At 50.9% G+C, this 21,624-nt stretch overlaps 2 protein-coding genes across 3 annotated transcripts; one reads left to right on the top strand and one right to left on the bottom strand.

Annotated features, from left to right (window-relative positions):
• The first annotated feature begins 4,661 nt into the window (after nt 1-4,661).
• Mvb12a (multivesicular body subunit 12A) lies at nt 4,662-8,813 on the top strand. Its single transcript, XM_048427250.3, has 9 exons — nt 4,662-4,819; nt 4,897-4,995; nt 5,099-5,195; nt 6,580-6,706; nt 6,840-6,959; nt 7,043-7,149; nt 7,765-7,826; nt 8,352-8,408; nt 8,546-8,813. The coding sequence occupies exons 1-9, from the start codon at nt 4,736-4,738 to the stop codon at nt 8,606-8,608; spliced, it is 816 nt and encodes a 271-aa protein (XP_048283207.1). The 5' UTR covers nt 4,662-4,735; the 3' UTR covers nt 8,609-8,813.
• Nucleotides 8,814-13,778: 4,965 nt separating this feature from the next.
• On the bottom strand, nt 13,779-18,109 carry Tmem221 (transmembrane protein 221). 2 transcript variants are annotated; one of them, XM_085680418.2, is made up of 4 exons: nt 17,553-18,109; nt 17,001-17,086; nt 15,143-15,373; nt 13,779-14,543 (listed from the first exon to the last, which is right to left on the bottom strand). In XM_085680418.2, exons 1-4 carry the CDS (start codon nt 17,870-17,872, stop codon nt 14,491-14,493), a joined length of 690 nt encoding a protein of 229 aa, XP_085536544.2. In that variant the 5' UTR covers nt 17,873-18,109; the 3' UTR covers nt 13,779-14,490. The 2 variants fall into 2 exon arrangements, with proteins under 2 accessions (XP_085536544.2, XP_048283270.3); XM_048427313.3 differs by having other exon boundaries at nt 13,779-15,373.
• Nucleotides 18,110-21,624: the final 3,515 nt, after the last annotated feature.

Below are 21,624 nucleotides of genomic sequence, written 5' to 3'. Positions count from 1 at the left end.
TGGAAAAAAAGAAAGCACCTTCAACAAATGGTGCTGGTATAACTGGATGTCAAAACATAGAAGAATGCAAATAGACCCATATCTATCCCCATGCACAAAACTCAAATCCAAATGAATCAAAGACCTCAACATAAAGCCAATCACAGTGAACCTCACAGAAGAGAAAGTGGGAAATAGCCTTGAACTCATGGGCATGGGAGACCACTTACTAAATATAACACTAGTAGCCCAGACTCTGAGAGAAACAATTGATAAATGGGACCTCCTAAAACTGAGAAGCTACTACAAGGCAAAGGATGCAATCAACAAGACAAAACAGCAGCCTACAGAATGGGAAAAAATCTTTATCAACCCCACATCTGACAGAGGCTGATCTCCAAAATATATAAAGAACTTAAAAAAAACTAGACATCAAATAAATCAATTAAAAATGGGTACAGATCTAAACAGAGAATTCTTAACAGAAGAATCTCAAATGACTGAAAGATTCGTAAGAAAATGTTCAGCATCTTTAGCAATCAGAGAAATGCAAATCTAAACGACTCTGAGATACCAATCAGAATGGCTAAGATCAAAAACACTGAGGACAGCTTATGCTGGAGAGGATGTGGGGCAAGAGGAGCACTCCTCCATTGCTGCTGGGAGTCAAAACATATATAGTCACTTTGGAAATCAGTATGGTGATTTCTCAGAAAACTAAGAATCAGCTGGGCGATGGTAGCTCACGCCTTTAATTTCAGCACTAGGGAGGCAGAGGCAGGCAGATCTCTGTGAGTTTGAGGCCAGCCTGGTCTACAAGAACAGGTTCTAGGACAGGCTCCAAAGCTACAGAGAAACCCTGTCTTGGAAAAAAAAAAAAACCAAAAACAAACAAACAAAAAAGAATCAATCTACCTCAAGACCCAGCAACACCACTCTTTGGCATATACCCAAAAGAGGCACAATCACACCAAAAGGACATGTTCTCAACTGTGTCCATAGCAGCTTTGTTTGTCACAGCCAAAACCTGAAAGCAACGTGGATGCCCCTCAACCGAAGAGTGGATAAGGAAAATGTGGCACATTTACACAGTTGTAAAAGCAATGACATCTTTAAATCTGCAGGCAAGTGGATGTAGCTAGGAAAAAGTTACATCCTGAGTGAGGCAACCCAGACCCAGAAAGACAAATACAGTATTTACCTATTTAAGAGTGGACACCAGACATAAATCAAAGGATAACAAGCCTACAGCCATAACCCCAGAGAAACTAGAACCCTCTTCTAGAAACAGAGGGAAGCCGACATCCACAACTAACCACTGGGTGGCGCTGGAGGCCAGCAGAGGGACGATAATATGAACAAAGGGGTCAAGACCGTGATGGGGAAACCCACAGAATCAGTGACCCCCCAACTAGTGAAAGATCACTGATTCCAGTCTGACAACTGGGGAACCTGCATAGTACCTAACTAGGCCCCCGAGACAGGTGTCAGTGCTGTGACTCGGGCAGCATGTGGAGCCATTTTAGTGGGATCAGGATCTACCATAATGCACGAGCTGACTTTGTGGAGCATATTCTCTATGGAGAGATACCTTGCTCAGCCTAGGCACAGGCAGGGTGGAAGGCCTTGATCCTGCCTCAGTGATGTGCTGGGACAGGCTTAGTTGACTTCCCAGGGGCAGCCTTAACCTTTCTGAGGTGTGGATTGGGAGTGGAGCGGGGAGAGGAGCAGGATGAGAAGAGGAAAGGGGAAGTGGGATTGGTATGTAAAAGAAAAAATAAAATTTAAAAAATACTCGTGTCTGGAAAATACTGCTAAAATGTGAAAGAAAAAGAAAAGACCAGATGTTATCAGGTTATTCCAACCCTCACACACACACACTGATGCAATTGGTTCTTTAAAAAAAAAAATGCTGTCCTTCAACATAATCCACCATATAAACAAACTGAAAAATAAAAAACACATGATCATCTCATTAGATGCTGAAAAAGCTTTCAACAAAATACAACATCCCTTCATGATAAACGTCTTGGAAAGAGCAGGGATACAAGGAACATACCTAAACATAATAAAGGCAATATACAGCAAGCCAACAGCCAGCATCAAACTAAATGGAGAGAAATTCCCAGCAATTCCACTGAAATCAGGAACAAGACAAGGTTATTCACTCTCTCCATATCTATTCAATACAATTCTTGAGGTCCTAGCTAGAGCAATAAGACACCAAAAGGGGATCAAGGGGATTCAAATTGGAAAAGAAGAAGTCAAACTCTCACTGTTTGCTGATGATATAATAGTTTATATAAGCAACCTCAAAAATTCTACCAAGGAACTTCTACAACTCATAAACACTTTCAGTAATGTAGCAGAATACAATACTGACTCAAAAAAAAAAAAACAAAAAAAAAACTGTAGCCATCCTTTACACGGATGATAAATGGGCCGAGAAAAAAAATCAGAGAAACATCACCCTTCCCAGTAGCCACAAATAGCATAAAATATCACGGAGTAACTCTAACCAAACAAGTAGAAGACTTGTATGACAACAACTTTAAATCTTTGAAGAAAGAAATTGAAGAAGACACCAGAAAGTGGAAAGATCTCCCATGCTCCTGGGTAGGCAGAATAACATAGTAAAAATAGCAGTCTTACCAAAAGTAATCCACAGATTCAATGCAATGTCCATAAAAGTCCCAGAAAAATTCTTCAAAGACCTCGAAAGAACGGTACTCAACTTCATATGGAAAAGCAAAAAATCCAGGATAGTCAAAGCATTTCTATACAATAAGAGAATTTCTGGAGGCATCACAATCCCTGACTCTACTACAGAGCTACAGTACTGAAAACAGCCTGGTATTTGCCTAAAAACAGACAGGAGGACCAATTGAACCAAATCGAAGACCTGGATATCAACCCACACAACTTTCGAACACCTGATTTTTGACAAAGAAGCAAAAAAAAATACCAAATGGAAAAAAAAGAACGCATATTTAACAAGTGGTGCTGGCATAACTGGATATCACCTTGTAGCAGAATGAAAATAGATCCATATCTATCACCATGCACAAAACTCAAGGCCAAATGGATCAAAGACCTCAACATAAAGCCAGTCACACTGAGCCTCATAGAAGAGAAAGTGGGAAGTACACTTAACCACATTGGCACAGGAGACCACTTCCTAAATATAACCTCAGCAGCACAGACACCAAGAGAAACAATTACTAAATGGGACCTCCTGAAACTGAAAAGCTTCTGTAAAGCAAAGGACACGGTCAACAAGACAAAATGACAGCCTATAGAATGGGAAAAGATCTTCACTAACTCCACATCAGACAGAGGTCTGATCTCCAAAATACACAAAGAACTCAAAAAATTGGTCATCAAAAGAACAAATAATCCAATAAAAAATGAGAACTCTCAACAGAGGAATCTAAAATGGCTGAAAAACACTTAAGAAAATGTTCAACATCCTTAGTCATCAGAAAAATGCAAATCAAAACAACTCTGAGATTTCATCTTACATCTGAAAGAATGGCCAAGATCAAAAACACTGATGAGAGGTTGTAGGGAAAAAGGAACACTTCTGCATTGTTGGTGGGAATGCAAGCTGGTACAACCCCTTTGGATGTCAGTGTGGTGATTTCTCAGAAAATTAGGAAACAACTTTCCTCAAGACCCAGTAATACCACTTTTGGGTATATATCCAAAGGATGTTCAATCATGCCACAAGGACATGTGCTCAACTATGTTCATAGCAGCATTGTTTGTCATAGCCAGAACCTGGAAACGACCTAAATGCTCGTCGACTGAAGACTGGATAAGGAAAATGTGGTACATTTACACAATGGAGTACTACACAGCAGAAAAAAAAAAACGACAACTTGAATTTTGCAGGAAAAGAATGGAGCTAGAAAACATCATTTCGAATGAGGTAACCCAGACCCAGAAAGACAATTATCACATGTACTCACTTATACGTGACTTTTAAACATAAAGCAAAGAAACTCAGCCCACAAACCACAATCCCAGAGAATTTAGACAACAATGAGAACACTAAGAGGGATATACATAGATCTAATCTACATGGGAACTAGAAAAAGGCAAGATCTCCTGAGTAAATTGGGGGCATGGGGACCTTGGGAGAGGGTTGAAGGGGAGGGGAGAGGCAGGGAGGGTAGCAGAGAATAATGTAGAGCTCAATAAAAATCAAAAATTAAAGCAAAAACAAAAACAAAAAAACACTGTTCTCCTGAGCCTCGGCTAATCTCTTGATCTGGCCATTATTAAAGGACTCTTGTAGTTTTTATTGGCTTAATTAGATGAGCCTGGTTGTCGGTAACTATGTCGTAAGGGTCATTTCACCATTTGGCACCCGCCTCTTGAAGTTGTTAGCATGACAGATGAGGGCTACCTGGCCTTTCTGGGCCAGTTTCCGATAAAGAAACAAGGGGTCGGTGGGTAATGTCGCATGGCATTCTGGGGAGTGTAGTCCCGACAGGGAACTGAACCGCCTCCCCCTTGCCCGGCTTGGCCGTGAGTGGTGCTTAAGGGCGGAAGTACTAATCCATTTTCCGCAAACGTCTCTCAAGGGTGCGCCCAGAGGGTGTGGTTCCCACGACTACATCGGATTGGTCCTCAGTATCTGGGCATGAGCAGTAGCTGCTGTGCGGTGCACGTTCGCCAGGTCTTCTGGGAATTGTAGTCCAAGGTTCTGGCCGTCCGAGGATTTTAGCTGCCGTCTGAGGTCCCAGGGAGGATGGATCCCGGGGCGGATGCGGAGCCTCTTGCGGGCCTGGTCTGGTCGTCAGCCTTGACGCCACCGCCGCCGGGTTTCAGTGCGGTGAGCGAGGGGCGGGCAAGGGCGGCGGGGACGGGGCAGAGAGGGGACGAAACCCCGCTGACCCGTTCGACCCGCAGATCACCTCTACCGTGGAGGGCGCGACCGCCAGCTTCGGCCGCGGCTTCGCGCAGAAGGCCGGCTACTTCCTGTGCCTGAGCCCACTGGGCAGCCTGAAGGTGAGCACAGGCATCCGGAAGCCTGAACCTGAGCCTTTCCCGATCCTCCCCCTGCCCGCTGACATCCCTGACCCTCCTCCACCTGCTCCTCTCCTACTCCTAGAACCCTCTGGACAGTGTGGTAGTGGACATGCAGATCGTGATGGACAAGGGTCCCCTGCCGTCTGGCTTTTCTACCGTCAACGACTCTCTAGACGCCAGTAAGATCCGTGGGCCCACGGGAGAGCGACAGGCACAGGGAGAGGCTGTGTGGTACCAAATATGACCTAGCTGGGCAGAGAGGCATAACCTATCAGTGCAGAACTTGGGAAGCTGAGGCAGGAGGATGGTGGGGAGTTGAAGTCCAGCCTGGGCTACAGAGTGAGGCTTGGTCTCATCCCACTACTCCAAAAATAAATAGTTGACACACACCTGCTGTGTCAGCACTCGGACTGAAGGAGGAGGATAGCCGTGAGTCTCAGCTTCCCCTGAGAAGTGGAGCACAGTGGAGCGAAACCGTCTCAGAACAAACAAACAACAACCCCACCGCCTTCCTGACCTGGTCACTGCCGCTTGCCCTCTGCTTCTGTGGCTGAGGGAGTCCTCGCCATTCTCTTTTCCTTTCCAGGCTCTTGCCCAGCGAGTCCGCCGGAAATGGCTTTCCCTGTTCTCTGCATAGCTCAGCCTTCCCTCCTCCTGTCCCCCGCCTGACCCAGCTTCCCACCTTCCCGATGGTGCTTGGTTCTCAAGGTGTCTTTAGTGACTCAGGCTAGGCTGCTCTGCAGAGGTCAGGTCAGTGTGCAGACAGCAGGCTTCCACACTTCGGGCTTCTCCTACCCTCCTATGCTGCTGTTTCTGACAGACCTGTTTCGTTGGTTGGGAGGAGCAGGGTCTCAGTGTGCAGCCCCAGCTGGCCTGGAACCTCAGTCCTCTCCTCGGGGATCCTGCTGGCTGTGGAGCTGGGGCTCTTTGTTCCAGCTCTTGAGAGGCTGAGGCAGGACGATTGCTTCCAGTTAAAAGCACTTTGGGCTCTGTGGTGAATTCCAGGGCAGCACAGACTGCAGAATGAGATGAGGCTGGGGCGATCTCAGTGAGCAGGGTCTTCACTTAATGTGCATGGGGGCTCCATCCACAGCACCAAATAGACTAAGCACGCCTTCCAGCATCAGGAGGCCATCCTCAGCTACATAGTGATTTTGAGGCCAGCCTGGGCTACATGAGACTCTATCTCATGAACACAAATCCAAACATATAATACAAAATAGCCTTCCTGACTCCAGGAAGCACACACAACAGCCTTGTGCTAGATTTTTTTTTTTTTTAAAAAAGAGCAGTCGTTGTGACCCCCTTGGGTTATAGATCAGGGAAAGTGAAGTTGGGGTGTCAAAGTAGATACTCCACTATTGATTCCACAGCCACCCCACAAATATTCAGCAAAGGTCAGTCTGCTTCAATGATTCTAGAAGTTAGTGTGATCCCTCCTATGAGCACCATTTATGATTTAAGCAGTTGCCCAGTGTTGCCCCTAAACACTATGGTGAGCATCTCTGAGTGCTCCCCTCCCTGCCCTGCTCCCCTCTCTCACTCCCCTGCCCCCACTCCCAGAGGCCTCTGTGTCCAGGAAGAAACGCATGTGTGTGAAGCTGATGCCCCTGGGGGCTGCCGACATGGTTGTGTGTGACGTGAAGCTGAGTGGGAAGACCAAGACAGTGCCCGGATACCTGCGAGTGGGGTAGGGCGCAGCACCCGCCTCTGCCCACTTCCCCTCTGCATGTGGGGATGGGGATCTCATGGGTCCCCAGGACCCTTTCAGCCCCGGCCTCACAGAGCATTGGCTTCCTCCCTGCCCCACCCCCTTGCTCCAGGGACATGGGTGGTTTTGCCATCTGGTGCAAGAAATCCAAGGCCCCAAGGCCAGTGCCCAAGCCACGCACTGTCAGCCAAGATATGCAGGGCCTGTCGCTGGACCCACCCAGACAGCCCAGGTGAGCCTCAGGTATTCTGGTGGGCAGGCAGGCCAAGAGGACAACTTCCAGCCTGACTGAGGTCGCTGTCCCTTGCTCCCCAGCAAAAGCAGCCATCCTGAGCGGACACTGTCCAGACTAGGCTCCCGAGCGTCCACTCTGCGGAGGAATGACTCCATCTATGAGGCGTCCAGTCTCTACGGCATCTCAGGTGAGCACAGAGTGGAGACACTACAGCCTTTGGTGGGAGCTATGACTCCCTTAAGAGTGTGCCCTGGGGACCTCTCCCTGGCCCTCCCACCAAGCTTTTATTTTTAAAATTTATTTTTAATTTTATGTGTATGCGTGTTTTGCTTGCATGTGTGCCTGTCTGCCGAGTGTGTGCATTTCCTGGGAGGAGCAGAAGATGGGGACGGATCCCTTGGAATTGGAGTTAAAATGGGTTGTAAGCTGCCATGTAGGTGGTGGGAGCCGAATCTGGGCTCTTAACTGCTGACCGACTCCAGCCCCTAAACTGTGATTTTTCTCCCTTGGTTGAGGGGTGGAATGACTGGGGCCTCAAGCTGTGCAGGTGCTCAGGGCAGAACCCAGGGTGTGCTGTATGCCCCTCTTCCTGGGGTGACATTAACAGACTTCTCCAGGGAGTACAGTGCGCCAGAATCCATTAGGGAGCTGGTGGGCTTATTCGGCATGAGTTCCAGGGGTACACGGAACCCGAAAGCTGTAGTCACACTGATTCCACTGTGCTCCGTGGGTGGGCAGGGTCGTGGGGAGGGCCGCAGGGTGTTTGGGGTCTTCTTTAGCCTCCTGGGAATTTTCATTGCAGCCATGGATGGGGTTCCCTTTACACTGCACCCCCGATTCGAGGGCAAGAGCTGCGGGCCTCTGGTGAGTCAGTGTCCCTGGGATGGAGAGCGCTCGCCAGCCTCTGTTCACGGGGATGTGACATTCTTGCTGCCACATGACCCAGCACAGTGACCACGACTGAGTGGGTGACGGGAGAGACCATGGATCCCAGAGTAGAGTAGAGATGTGGGGGTTGGATGAGACCCAGGCCAATGTTTGTGGGGGCGAGTCCTGAAAGATGGGAGTATTAGGGCCGGGTATGGATGGTGCCCTGGTCATCCCAGCCCTCAGGAGTTAGAGGCAGGAGGCCCTGTAACAAGGTCATCCTTGGCTACATAGTGAGTTTGGGCTACATGAGATGCCATCTGAGAAGCTGGGGTCATGCTTGAAGAGATGGCTCAGCCGGTAAAGGCATTTGCCACCAAGCCTTACCTTAATCCAGTTCCCAGGTCTCACATAGCAGAAGGAGAGAGAAGCTCACAGGCCATGGTGAGTGTGTGCACATGGAACGCACACATGCCACCGCTGAGTGGGACCCTGGCTCACGCTCTCACTTCTGTCCTCTAGAACTTGTCTGCTTTTGGGGACCTGACCATTAAATCACTGGCAGACATTGAGAAGGAGGTAGGTGCAGAGGTGCATGAAGTGCTGAGGCCCCACCCCGTGTCCTCAGGACCCAGGCACCCCAACTCCTCAGTCACTCCCAGTGTGCCCCTTCAGTCCTCAGTGCCTCCTTCAGCCCCCCTCTTTCCTCTCCCCAGTATAACTATGGCTTCGTGGTGGAGAAGACAGCAGCTGCGCGCCTACCCCCCAGCGTCTCATAGTCCCTGATTCGGGTGCTCACTGCCTGCCACCTGCCCCACAAGCATTGCTGGCTGACACCCAGCCTTGCAGCGCAGCGGCTGTTTGGAGACAGGGTCTCCTGCCTGGAGATGCAGGGGCGACCTGGACGGCATTTTCTCTTCACTTGTCAAGTCTTGTGTTTGGAGACTGCACATGCGCCAACACTAAACAGTTCCTGATACCCGCCATGTGTAGTCTTTTGTTTTCTTTCTTTGAAGATTTATTTTTATTTTGTGTGCGTGTATGTGTATATGTGTGTGTGTGTGGGGGGGTGTTCTTGGAAGCCAGAAGAGGGCACGGGATCCCCTGGAGCTCCCTGACATGGGTGTTGGCGACTGAACTCTCCTCCTCTGCAGGGCCTTTATGTTATTATGAAATCAGGGTCTCGCGGAGCACAGACTGTCCGAAACCCGCCACGCAGCCCAGGGTGCTCTTCAGGCTGTACCACACCTGATTTGTGTGGCGGTCAGCCTGGAACCAGCTTTCTTTCTTGTGCATGCCAGGCATGCCCTCTGCCAGCTGAGGTGCAGCCTCAGCCTTAGCCTTAGGATTTATTTTTAAATTTATCTTAAATTTTGGAGTTTTCTGGAGATTGGTTTTGTGCAACCCATCCAGAATGACCGTGAACTTAAATTATTTTTTAAATTTTTATGTGCATTGGTGCTTGCCTCCTCACATTTGTGTGAGTGTGTCAGGAGCACTGAACCTGGAGTCACAGACTGCTGTGAGCTACCACATGGGTGCTGGCGATTGAACCCGGGCTCTCTGGAAGAGTAGTTAGTGCTCTTAATCACCGAGCTATCTCTCCGGCCCCAAACTTAAATAGTTTTAACTTTTATTTATTTGTGGGGAGAGGGGTTCCTGAGTGCCATGTGCAGAGGTCAGAGGATAATTTCCGGAGTCTGTTTCCTCCTGCTGTGTGGCTGTTTCTCTGAGGCTCCCTCAGCTGAGGAAGGAAACAGCTCAGTCCCTAAACTGACCAGCTGCTCTAGGCCTCATTCTCCCAAGTGTGTATAAGCCGCTAAGAGTGCTCAGACAAGCCTGTGTCCTGGAAAGGACCCTAACCTATGAAGCTGCCTGTGGGCTGGGCAGTGTGCTCCGGGCTCCCGGCGCTGTGAGCTGTCATGCATGCTGGGGTCGGTCTGCTGATGCAGCTGTCTGTGAGTCATTTCTGCTCCTGTAAGTGACCCAAATAAAACTCAGTGTTTCATCAAGCTGGTGCTGGTCTGTGGTTGGCTCCCCATCTGGGATCAGTAGGTATGAGTTTATCTCCTTAGGTAGGGTTCTGCCAGGCTTGGCTGCAGGCACCTTCCCCGATGAGCCCTGCCACCAGTCCTCTTTAGAGACTTCTTGGCGTTTACCCACAGAAACAACAATCGTCACTTCATAATAAGAGCCCTGAAGACTGACAGTCTTAAAAACCAAGCTGTGCACTTTACAGCCTTGCAAAGTGTGCTGGGAGCCTAGAGTAGCAGTGTTGATCACATTGTGAACCCCAAATTTGCATTTGCATTAATCAAATAAATTAACCTTGGGTCAGGAGAAGAACACTATCTTTGGGAGCCGCCATCAAGGACAGAAGATTAACTCCACCTCTCTGAGCTAGCACATTTTCACCCCAGCCTTTGAATCTCGAATCTCAAGTCTTGTTTGTTAATATAACAATAGAGATTTAGTTAAAGCTACCTTTAGCGGCAGTGACAGCCAGTGCCTATGGGAACAGAATTCCTGCCACGCTGCAACCTGAGTGGCTAGGCTGCTGCCAGAGAAGCAGGCCAGTAACTGAGGAGTCGCAAATGCTGGCTGCAGTGGTTAACAATTAATAATTAAGGTGCAGCCCCTGTGCCAGTTAGTGCAGCAGGCAGATGTGCAGGTAGTCTGAAGACTAAACCCTGACGCGAGACCACACCCTTTGCCAAAGGCTCAGGATGGTGCACCCTTATATGCCATCTAGACCTTTATTTTATTAACTTTTTTGTATATGTGTGTGTGTGTGCACATGCATGCCAGGACCCTTGGAGGCCAGAAGAAGGCACCAGATCCTCTGGAGCTGGAGTTACAGGCAGCTGTGTGCCGCTGGCCTTGGGTGCTGGGAGCACAGCGTGGGTTGCTAAGTGCTCCTCTTTGCTTCTTTTTCTGAACAGAGACCATACTTGCTGCCTCTCTGCCTCACACCCTGAGCATTTTAAAGCTTAGCAGGCAAGACCCTGGGGCAGCCTGGCTCTTCATGGTTGTCAGCTTGGGGCATGGGTAAGGGGAGAAGCAGCCCGACCTGCGCTGGCATGGGGCACCTTTGGAAACAAGCCCTCAGGTCTTGTCTGATGTTGGAGAGGCACACAAAGCGTCTTTGTGCTTAGAACTCCAGACTCTGCAGGACACCTGGGGTCAGGAGCAGCAGCCCTGTGGAGTCTGCAGCTGTGGACGGAGTGATGCAGAGTGAGCTGAGGTGTGGTGGCACATTGGGGGAGAGAGATAGGAGGATGAGAAGAGCAATTCCATTCTTGACTATTGTAAACCAACCTATGCTTCATAAGAGCCTGCCTCAAAAATAAAAAAGTAGGGGGGTGGGGCTAGGGAGATGGCTCAGCGGTTCAGAGCACTGGCTGCTCTTCCAGAGGACCTGGGTTCAATGCCCAGCAACCACATGGCAGCTCATAACTGCCTATAATTCCAGTTCCAGAAGATCTGATACCTTCACACCAATGCACATAAACTTAAATAAATTATATAAAAAGATCATGTTTATTTTTTTAAAAAGGAGACTTGGTGTAGTGGCACACACCTTTAAGTGGTGGGTCTGTGAGTTCAGACTACATAGTTCCAGGACAGTCAGGCCTTTGTAGAAAGACCCTGTCTCAAAAAAAAAAGGGGGGGGGAGTAAATAAAATAAAATAATTTTAAAAATAAAGAAAAAAGCTCAAAGGGGAAAAGCAGTCCTGTGCAGCGCCCACAGAGGACACATGCACACAGGGAGGCCATACCGGCTTGTTCCAGATCGTCGGGGAGCTCACAGGTGTCTGCAAACCTTCCAGGAGATTTAGGAGCACAAACACATCAGCCAAGCAGACGGCAGATACCGCATGAAAGTGGGTGCTGTGTGCCACACTTAGACTGAGGCAGGAGGATCAACCTGTGTCCCAGCAGGTCTCAAACCGTTCTGGCAAGATGAGACCCCTGGGCTTATGAATGGTTACAGGGTTGTGGGGACCCCATAGCTGCAAAGAGAGTCCCCTTTGTTGTAGGGCAGCCATCAGAGAAGACTGCTCGGACATCATTTAAGCCAATAGAAAGTCTTTACTAGTTGGCTTGTGACTACCCTGGGTGTTCGGGATCCGCTGTAACCCTAGCCCTTTTCAGGGTGAGCTTTGAAGCACAAAGTCATGCCCTGGGTTGGCATGCTTCAGTTGACAAGAACAGTCAGCCGAAGGGGAGCTGCAGAGGCCAAAGAGCAAGGTGAGCACATTTAGAGGCTCTCCCAGAACTATGGGCTTTAATGGGTTAGATTTATTGTTTTATTTTTAGCAGGTGGTGCTGTCTGTGCTGAGTTTCATGGCCTGAGTGGTACTTCCATCATGGAGTCAGTTGTGCTAAAGTCTGGGACCTGTTATATCCTTCAGTTAACTTTCCACACTATGGATACTAGTGCCTCCTGAGCCGCCCGCCCCCCAGCCGCCATGTAGGATTGGGGCAGAACACACACAGTAGCTGAGATGCACACATAGGAGGGAGGGGAGCTCCCAGGAGCTGTCCAGCGACCCTCCCCTCCCGTGCTCTTCTGAGAGACTGCCACCAGCCAGCAGGCGGGACCTTAGGGTCCTGATAGCTCTGATGAAGATAGTGGCTGCTGTGCAGGATGAACAGAGCCAGACAGTAGTTAAAGAGGCCAGAGTCGGCACAGGACTGGACAGCCTGGCCAGTCCATCAGTGTGCCTCTAGGCCTGGACACAGGGCTCTGGGGCTGTCCTGATCCTACCTGCTGCTGCGGGGCTGCCAGGTCCTTCCCAGGCTGCTGTGGCGCCAGCCATCAAATCTGATCTCGCTTGGAAGCAAAAGCCATTTGTTCTCCCTGACCACTTTACCAGCAGTCCCGAAAACACCCAGGATCGCTTTTCAGAGCATCTGCAGGTAATCAGAGGCCTCCAGCAACCTGTGCTTGGCCTTGAGTCACAAGGAATCAGCGTGCTCCCAACCACACCCCTCAGTATTTGCCAAACTTCCAGTCTGATAGCTGGGGTCCCACAGAGCCTGCCTGGGACACACAGCTCCATGTGGCTACAGCAGGAGACTCCCGGAACCCCTCCAAGTCAAAAGCCCCACTGTGCTTTCAACCTCTCTGTTCCTCAGTTTCCCCATCTTAGCAATAAGATGTCCTCTGTTCCCCACCTCATGTGGCCAGAGGAGCTACACTGTTGTTTTGTTGATTGGTTGGTTGGGTTTTTATTCTGTCTTCTTGAATCCCATGTAGCCCAGTGACTAACTCACTATGCACTCAGGTGAGTCTTTGGATTCCTGCTGGGTTCTCCTGCCCCATCTTCTGATGGGTTCATTGCCCAGTCTATTTATGAACACATAGCAATCCTCCTGCCTCGACCACATGACACTGTGAGGTTGGTCTGTGTAGAAAGTGACTGGGGATGACTTAGCCAGGTGTAGTGGCCAGGTGTAGTGGCCAGGTGTAGTGGCCAGGTGCAGTGGTCAGGTGCAGTGGCCAGGTGTAGTGGCCAGCTGTAGTGGCCAGGTGTAGTGGTGTACACACACTCAGAGGAAGCCTGGGCTACATAAGACCTTGTCCAAAAGCAAACAAACAAGCAAAGAAACAATGACAAAAATGGAGGAAAATCGGTAGAGAGAGAATTGAAAGAAGGAAACAGACAGAAACTCAAGTCGTAACTGTCGGAGGAGGGAGCCACATCCTAGCATACCCGGATCAGGTGTCTCCCAGCAGGCCTGGCCCGGACAGTCCCAAGACTGAGACTGAGCCAAGCCATCATGACTCCCAGTTCTGCTTCCAGGGCAGTGCCCACAGGGAGGGGAGGTCTTGGAAGGGGAGGCAGCAGCAGGAGTTAAGGCCATTGTTGGCTACACTGAGTATTCCAGTACATCCTGGGCTACATAAAACCCTGTCTTAAAAACCAAAGGCAACAAAACAAAGCAAGCCATCATCTGAGTTTATTCCTGGCACTGTACATTCTGGAAAGGGGTGGAGCCCTCTGGGCTGAGTAGGCCTCAGCGGTTCCCTTAGGAGTCAGTCACCTGCTTCCACACAAGTGCCAGCAACAGATCCAGAATCACTTGGAGACCGGCCTCCGGGCATGTGAGGGTGCAGTCTCTAGGCTGGTTAGCTGAGACCAGTCAGCCCATCCTGAACGACCTGAGGCAGCATTCATCTCTCTCTGCTTCTGACTGGGCCCATGTGACCTGCTGACTCTCCACGTGGATTGTATCAAGGTACTTTATCGCAGAATGCGTAGGGTTAGGCATGGAGCTCGGAGCAGAAGAAGCCTTTTCTTTCTTTAGTGGCTTTTGTTAAATAGGCAGAGCAACAATACAACTAAGACACATGGTTAATATGTACTGAGGGTCTACTTTGTACAGCTTCTCCCGTCCCTTCTCCCGTCTCTATGTTACAGATAAGGAAACTGAAGCACAGCAGCGAGACCCACTCAGTCTTGGGCCCATAGTGAGACTCCAGCCATCCCTCAATGCTCCTGGTCTTGGGCTGCTCTGAGCTCCACACATGCGAATTTCAAACGTCCACAACTCCCCAGGGAGTGTCGGGAAGTGGAGGTCTAAGACTTGAACCTTCTTCCAGGAACATGGGAGTGGGGTCCCAGGAGCTGGGAGCCAGCCCAGGCCCCAATGCTCAGGAATGAGGACCTTGGTGAGTCACAGCCCCTACTGAGGCCTCCGGCTCATCTGTTGGATGGATAGAGAATCACTGAGAGTCAGAGCCCAAGCTCCCTCCCTCCCATCTATAAAAGAACCTTTTTTGTTTACATCCTCAGACTCCCCTGTACCAAGGTCTGGTTGTTTGTCAACGTCAGCCCAGTGAGATGCAAGCAGAAGGCCCCAGGTCTCCCAGGCCTTCAGAATACCTATCCACCCCTGGCCTTTGTTACCCCTCTTAGCAAGGAGGGAAACGCTGGAGCATTGGCAGCTGTTTTGCCTCAGGAGGCAACTTTGACATAAGTCAAGGATTCTATAAACTCAGAGGGAAGAAGGCCCATGGCTACAAGAGCTGAGCTGACCTATCTCTGTGGTATCATCGTCTTGTCTTTTTGCCCCATTCCCAGTTCACACCAGAGTGGTGTCCTTTCCTGTGTCCAGTGGCCTGTGGCTCAGCATGCTATGTGTCTCATGAGTGACTCCAGCCAATTGTGTCTGGGGTTGGGGAGAAGCAGGCAGACTGCCTTCCCTGCCTCTCCCCAGGATTCTGGATGTGATACCAGTGGTCATGGGCCCAAAGGGATCCCCAGGTTCCCGGGACAGGGCATAGAGGGTCTGGCAATGGGTACCCTGCTGGGGCTGAGCCCTGCAGCCAGTTTTGGAGTCTTCTGAAGGCCGGGCTGGCTCATCTTCAAAGGCTGGTGGGGACAGCTCGTGGAGACCCCGGCGAGTGGCCCGAAGAGCCCGGAGTAGGGTGTGAGTCATTACTGCCACCAGGACCAGGGCACCTGAACCCAGGATGGATGCAGCTGCTGCCCCTGCCTCGATCTCGAAGAGCAGCAGGGTGTAAATGGCCAGTGCTGAGAAAGGAATGGCTCACTTATTCACTCAACAAACATTCACCCTCTGAGCCCTTAGGGGAGACCCCTCAAACACAGAGAACCCTGGGGCAGAACAAGCCCTTGGGGAGATCCCTCAAACACAAAGAACCCCGGGCAGAACAAGCAGATGGATCTATGGAAGACCCATCACCATCACAACCATCTCCAGATAAGAAAACCAGCCCGGGGGTAGTGGTGCACGCCTTTAATTCCAGCACTCAGGAGAATCTCTGTGAGTTTGAGGCCAGCCTGCTCTACAAAGTGAGTTTCAGGATAGCCAGGGCTATATAGTAAGACCCTACCCCCAAAACAAAAAAAACAAACAGCAAAAATGAGTAGACACACGGCTCTATGGTTAAGAGGACCTGGGTTTGGTTCCCAGCGCTGCACAATGGTTCCTGGGATTCCAGTTCTGTGCTCAGGTATCAAGCAGGCACACAGACAGATGAGCAGACAAAACACCTATAAACACTGGGTGGGGAGGGGGACACCCGAAAGTCTCCCAGCCTGGAAGAACGCAGATGTGATTTCACTAGTTACTTTTTTGCATTTGTACTGCATTTGTTCACTGTGGATGTGCAACATACCACAGGGTGCATGTGACGTCAGGGGACACCTTGGGGTAAGACTCTCTGGAAGTGTGGGTCCCAGGAATTGCTAGCAGTCATCAGTGAGCTAGTCCTGAGAATGGGGCTTCTGATTTTAAAGATTTGTCCCCCACCCCCATGCGTGTGCATGTTATAAGTGCAGGTGCCCATGGATGCCAGAGGAGGCTGTCAGCTGCCTGACAGGGGAGCAGTAAGTACCCTTAACCGCTGAGCCACCTCTCCAGCCCTTTCTGGGGGAGGCACCTCAGGGTCCAGGATTGTCTAGTGTGCCCTAGATCCTAGGTTCCAGTTACAATGCGGTTAAAGCAAAACCAAGTCCTTCCAGAGCCTGGGCTGTGACTCAGTGGGTAGAGCGCTTGCTTGGCATGCATGAGGTCATTCAGCACCTAATGAACTGGGTGACTTTGCCTATCATTCCACACTGTGGAGGCAGGGGGATCAGGTTATCCTTGGCTGCAATAGAGAGTTTGAAATATGAGACTGTATCTGCGTATCTGGGCTAGGTGAGACTGTCTAAAACACAAATTTTTAAAAAGCAAAAGTCAAAACAGGAAGGGGTTGGGGGCTGGGGGATGGCTTGGAGGTTAAGAGCATTGGTTTCTCTTACAGAAGATCTGGAATTGGCTCCCATAACCCTTGAATTTCAGAACTACCCAAAGTTGCAGCTCCAGGGTCTCTATGGCCTCTGTGGGCACTGCACACACAGACACTACGCACGCCTGTGCTCCAAGAGTTGGGAAGTGAAAACAAGGTTGGAAATTCAAGGCCAGCCTTACAAGGCCACTTCCAGGCCCATCTAGCCTACGTGATAAATAGTAATAATGAGTATTAAAGGAGAATCCTCTGTCCATTTTAAGCATCAGGGACACTCATCACTCTTGGTTGATGAGGAAACTGAGGCACAGAACATATTCCAGAGAAAGAGCAACTGCCTGAACTCAGGCTGACTGGCCCCGAGATCTGTGTGCACCCCGCTCCCGACCTCTGCCCCCACACACCTGCTAAGTAGACGGAGGCCCCACAGCAGAACAGGCCAAGTGCAGAGTGCCTGAGGAGACGGCAGTCATAAAGAAACCAGTCTGACCTGAAGGAAGGCGACAGGAAGAGGGACAGTGACCCAGTGACACCATGCCAAAGTCTAGAGGCTGCCGACCCTCGCCCCTCCACCTGTGGACTTACCCACTCATCACCGCCGCGTACCCACATCCACCCACCTATCCATCTGCGCTCCCACCGCTGTCCCACTAGCATCAGGGTGCCATGAGAGAAAGAATCAACATGGGACAAGCAGGGCATCTCACCGCATGCCCACGGTTCCAGGTGGAGTCACCTACTTCTGCACCCCTGAGCTCAGAGGCCTGAGCAGGCGACCCCTGGCCAGGCTGCGGCAGTCTTGCCCTTCCTGAACCCCGCCGTGAGGCTGGAGTACAGCTCCGATGATTGGCATGTGCCCCCGGGATGCACCCCAAGCACCAGCGCCGGAAGAAGCGGGAGGCAAAGGCGCGCTCTCTCGAAACCTCAGTTTGCAGGTAGAGGTGGTGGCGTCCTACCTGCCTGGCCCCGGGCCGCGTGCCAGCTCGGCGCCCAGGTGTCCGCAGAGCGCGGCGAGTAGCAGGCAGCTAAGTCCAAGGACTTGTGCCAGCGCGGCCAGAGCAGTCGCCAGCGGCAGCAATGCCCCAGCCGCAGCTTCCGGTAGCCCCGCGTCCGGGTCCAGTTCCGCGTGCAGCCGGTCGGTGCGCACACCTCGCAGCTCGGCACACCCCGCCTGGAGCTGGAACAGCAGCTGTGCAGCCAGCACAACCAGCACGGCGGCTGGGATGCCTAGCAGGGTCATCGCGGTCAGTACCCGGCCTCCGTACGAGCGACCCATGATGCGGGCCAGGGATGGCGAGAAGGCGCAGGTAGTGAAAGCGCCTGCAGGCCTCCGGGGATCTTGGGGATCTTGGGGTGGGGAAGGGGCGCCACCGGGGCCTCTGGAGAGAGGTCCTGAGTGGGACGTGGAAGCTGCACGAAAATTTTGGAGAAAGTGTTTTCTATTCTGCACCGGGCGCAGATGCCGCCTCCAGGTGTGTGGCGTAGTGAGGTGGGGGAAATAGCAGAGGTGGAAGGGAAGGGGGGTCACGAGGGACACCGTGGTAAGTTAGGGGCGGGGCCTGCTGCTGAGGGGCGTGGCTAATGCTGGGCCAAGGAAGCTGTTTATTAAGCATACAACGTGCTGGGGCAAGGAAGGCACCAGGTCTCATTACAGATGGTTGTGGGCCACCATGTGGTTGCTGGGAATTGAACTCAGGACCTCTGTAAGAGCACTGGCTGAGCCATCTCTTCAGCCCCAAGGAGGCTGGCTTAAGAGGACGGGGCTCAGGGGCGATCCAACAGCAGGAGCTGAAGGGCTTGTCCTCCCCGTGAGCAGTCCGGAGTGGGGCGGGGCCTGGCTCCTGTGGAGGGAGGGACCAGAAAAGGGGATCTTGCAAGGCAGAGCTAGGAGGACTCCAGGCGCTGGGGCGGAGAGGTGGAACACAGGTGGGTTGGTCTTGGGACAGTGCCTGGATGAGGACACGTCTGGGAAAGGGAGCGGAGGGGTGGGGCAGGGGCGGGGCCTCCCGGATTATCCCACCCTAATGGGCGGGTTTAAGGCTTGGGGAAGTGGGCAGGGCCCAGGAGGCAGAAGACAACTGCAAGTTGTGGGGGGCGGGCAGCCTGGTATACATAGCTAGTTCTACGCCAGTCAGGGCTATATAGAAAGACGCTGCCTCAAAAAAAAAAAAAATTGTGGAAGGGGAGCTGAAGAGATGGCAGGAGACGGAGCTGACAGGGACACAGGCAGTGTTACAGAGCCCGAGGATGGAGATATGGGAACCCACAGGATGCCCAGGCTTGGAAACTGGACCTTTGGGTGCAATGCCAGACAGGAGCTTCCTCGTCATCCTGAGCATCGGGCTTCTGGCACATGTGTATGAGTGCCTTGCCTACATGTGTGTCTGTGCATGATGTGCGTGCCAGGTACCTATGGAGACCAAAAGAGGGAGCCATTTACAGACGGTTGTGAATCTCGTACCCCCTGAGCTATCTTACTACACTGTGTATAGATGTGAACAAAGGGGGCACATCAACGCAGGCTTGTCACCACTGTAATTCAGAGGTTTGGGCAGGGGGCCTGCAGGCACTCAGAAGACAGTCTGACCTAGAAGACATTATCTTCTAAAGTAAACAGAGGGGCTGGAGAGTGACTCAGTGATTAACAGCAGCCCAGCTCTGTTCACAGCGTGCAGGTCGGACTGCCTCCCAGCTGCTTGTAGCTCCGGAGCCAGGAGATCTACACCTTCTTCTGGTCTCTGGTCTCACCTTCACTCAAATGTACATATGCTGCCCCAAACATGTAATAAAAATTAAGTTGGGTGGTGACAGTGCACACCTTTAATCCCAACACTTGGGAGGCAGAGGCAGTGAATCTCTGAGTTCAAGGTCAGTCTGGTCTGAGAGCAAATTCCAACACAGCCAGAGCTACACAAAGAAACCTTGTCTCAAACAAAAACACAAATAAATAAATCTTGATAAACAAAATGCAAAGAGTACTTAGATATAGCTGTGTGGTAGATATGTGTATGTCAGGCTCCTGTTCCAGTGTGCAAGTGTGTTGTGTGAGCTGGTGGGGGACTGTGTGTGTGGTACAGGTGAGCAGGAGTGTGTGAACCTGGCGGAGTGTGTGTGTGTGTGTGTGTGTGTGTGTGTGTGTGTGTGGTACAGGTGAGCAGGAGTGTGTGAACCTGGCGGAGTGTGTGTGTGTGTGTGTGTGTGGTACAGGTGAGCAGGAGTGTGTGAACCTGGCGGAGTGTGTGTGTGTGTGGTACAGGTGAGCAGGAGTGTGTGAACCTGGCGGAGTGTGTGTGTGTGTGTGTGTGGTACAGGTGAGCAGGAGTGTGTGAACCTGGCGGAGTGTGTGTGTGTGTGTGTGTGTGTGGTACAGGTGAGCAGGAGTGTGTGAACCTGGCGGAGTGTGTGTGTGTGTGTGTGTGTGGTACAGGTGAGCAGGAGTGTGTGAACCTGGCGGAGTGTGTGTGTGTGTGTGGTACAGGTGAGCAGGAGTGTGTGAACCTGGCGGAGTGTGTGTGTGTGTGTGTGTGTGTGTGTGGTACAGGTGAGCAGGAGTGTGTGAACCTGGCGGAGTGTGTGTGTGTGTGTGTGTGTGTGTGTGGTACAGGTGAGCAGGAGTGTGTGAACCTGGCGGAGTGTGTGTGTGTGTGTGTGTGTGGTACAGGTGAGCAGGAGTGTGTGAACCTGGCGGAGTGTGTGTGTGTGTGTGTGTGTGGTACAGGTGAGCAGGAGTGTGTGAACCTGGCGGAGTGTGTGTGTGTGTGTGTGTGTGTGTGGTACAGGTGAGCAGGAGTGCAGCAGCTGCTGTCTTCCTCTGTGGTTGTTTACAGTGAGTCCTTGAGTCTGTCTGTCATAGCCAGCTGTCTTCGTGGGTGCTGGGGATTCGAACTCGAGTCCTCATGCTAACATAGCAAGAACTCTTACCTACCGAGTCATCTCCTGAGCTCCTGTCCATAATTTGGTTTGGTATTTATTAATATATTGTTTTTGTTTCTCAAAACAGTGTTCTCTATGTAGCCCTGGCTGTCCTGGAACTCACTCTGTAGACCAGGCTGCCTCAAACTCACAGAGATCTGCCTGCCTCTGCCTCCCAAGTGCTGGGATTAAAGGTGTGTGCCACCACCATCCAGCTACTCAAATGGCTACTTTTGATAAACTGAAATGAAACTTTAATCAAAGTGTCTCTGTTTTATTCAGTGGCTTGTAGCACACTTACCATGCAGTCCCACCCTTGCCCAGTTCGGGAACATTTGATCTCTTTAAGAGATCCCTTTCCATCAGTCAGTCCCCGCTGTTTGCTGGCAGCCCCTGCCTGGTCAGCTCCCTTTGTGATTTTCCCTGTTTGGGACATCTTCTTCCAGGTGACACCTTTTGCAGCTGGCTGCTGTCACTCAGTACCACAGACTATAGCCTGTGCCAGTGTGCTATTCCTGTTCATGGCCAAGCAATATTCCACTCTGGACATACCACCTGAGTCAGTGTGTTGATAGAAATTGGAGGTGTGTCTACTTTTTGGCAAGGGTCAATCACAATGTTAGGAATAGTTATATGCAAGCCCCCCCTTCCAATAGTGAAGTTCTATGATTCAAATTACTGATTCCTATGCCAACTCCATTTTCCTGTTTGTGGAACTACAACACAGGTTCCCATGGCAACTGTACAATTTTTCACATTCCCATAAGGGGTAAATGAGGGTTTCTAATTTTCTTTTTTTAAAAAAAAATATTTATTTTATATGCATTGGTGTTTTTGCCTTCATATATGTCTGTGTGAGGGTGTTGGATCCCCTGGAACTGGAGTCACAGACAGTTGTGAACTGCCATATGGGTGCTGGGAATCGAACCCTGGTCCTCTGGAAGAGCAGTCAGTGCTCTTAATCGCTGAGCCATCTCTCCAGCCCCTCTAATTTTCTTTTTTAATTAATATTTTAAAATTCCGACTGGGTGGTGATGGTGCATACCTTTAATCCCTGCATGCATGGGAAGCAGAGACAGGTAGATCTCTGCGAATTTGAGGCCAGCTGGTCTACAG

This window comes from Myodes glareolus, chromosome 23 (genome assembly GCF_982192425.1).
Source record: "Myodes glareolus chromosome 23, mMyoGla1.1, whole genome shotgun sequence".
NCBI classification, from domain to species: Eukaryota; Metazoa; Chordata; class Mammalia; order Rodentia; family Cricetidae; genus Myodes; species Myodes glareolus.
The sequence above is the reverse complement of the archived record's forward strand: the minus strand, read 5'-3'. Positions and strand labels throughout refer to the sequence as shown.

Coding starts and splice junctions, on each gene's coding strand:
- Mvb12a (XM_048427250.3), top strand. CDS start 4,736: ATGGATCCCGGGGCGGATGCGGAGCCTCTTGCGGGCCTGGTCTGGTCG. Junction 5,196..6,579: donor CAACGACTCTCTAGACGCCA/GTAAGATCCGTG, acceptor CCCCACTCCCAG/AGGCCTCTGTGTCCAGGAAG. Junction 8,409..8,545: donor TGGCAGACATTGAGAAGGAG/GTAGGTGCAGAG, acceptor TCCTCTCCCCAG/TATAACTATGGCTTCGTGGT.
- Tmem221 (XM_048427313.3), bottom strand. CDS start 17,872: ATGGGTCGCTCGTACGGAGGCCGGGTACTGACCGCGATGACCCTGCTA. Junction 17,087..17,552: donor CGCGGCCCGGGGCCAGGCAG/GTAGGACGCCAC, acceptor GCCTTCCTTCAG/GTCAGACTGGTTTCTTTATG. Junction 15,374..17,000: donor GGCCTCCGTCTACTTAGCAG/GTGTGTGGGGGC, acceptor TTCCTTTCTCAG/CACTGGCCATTTACACCCTG.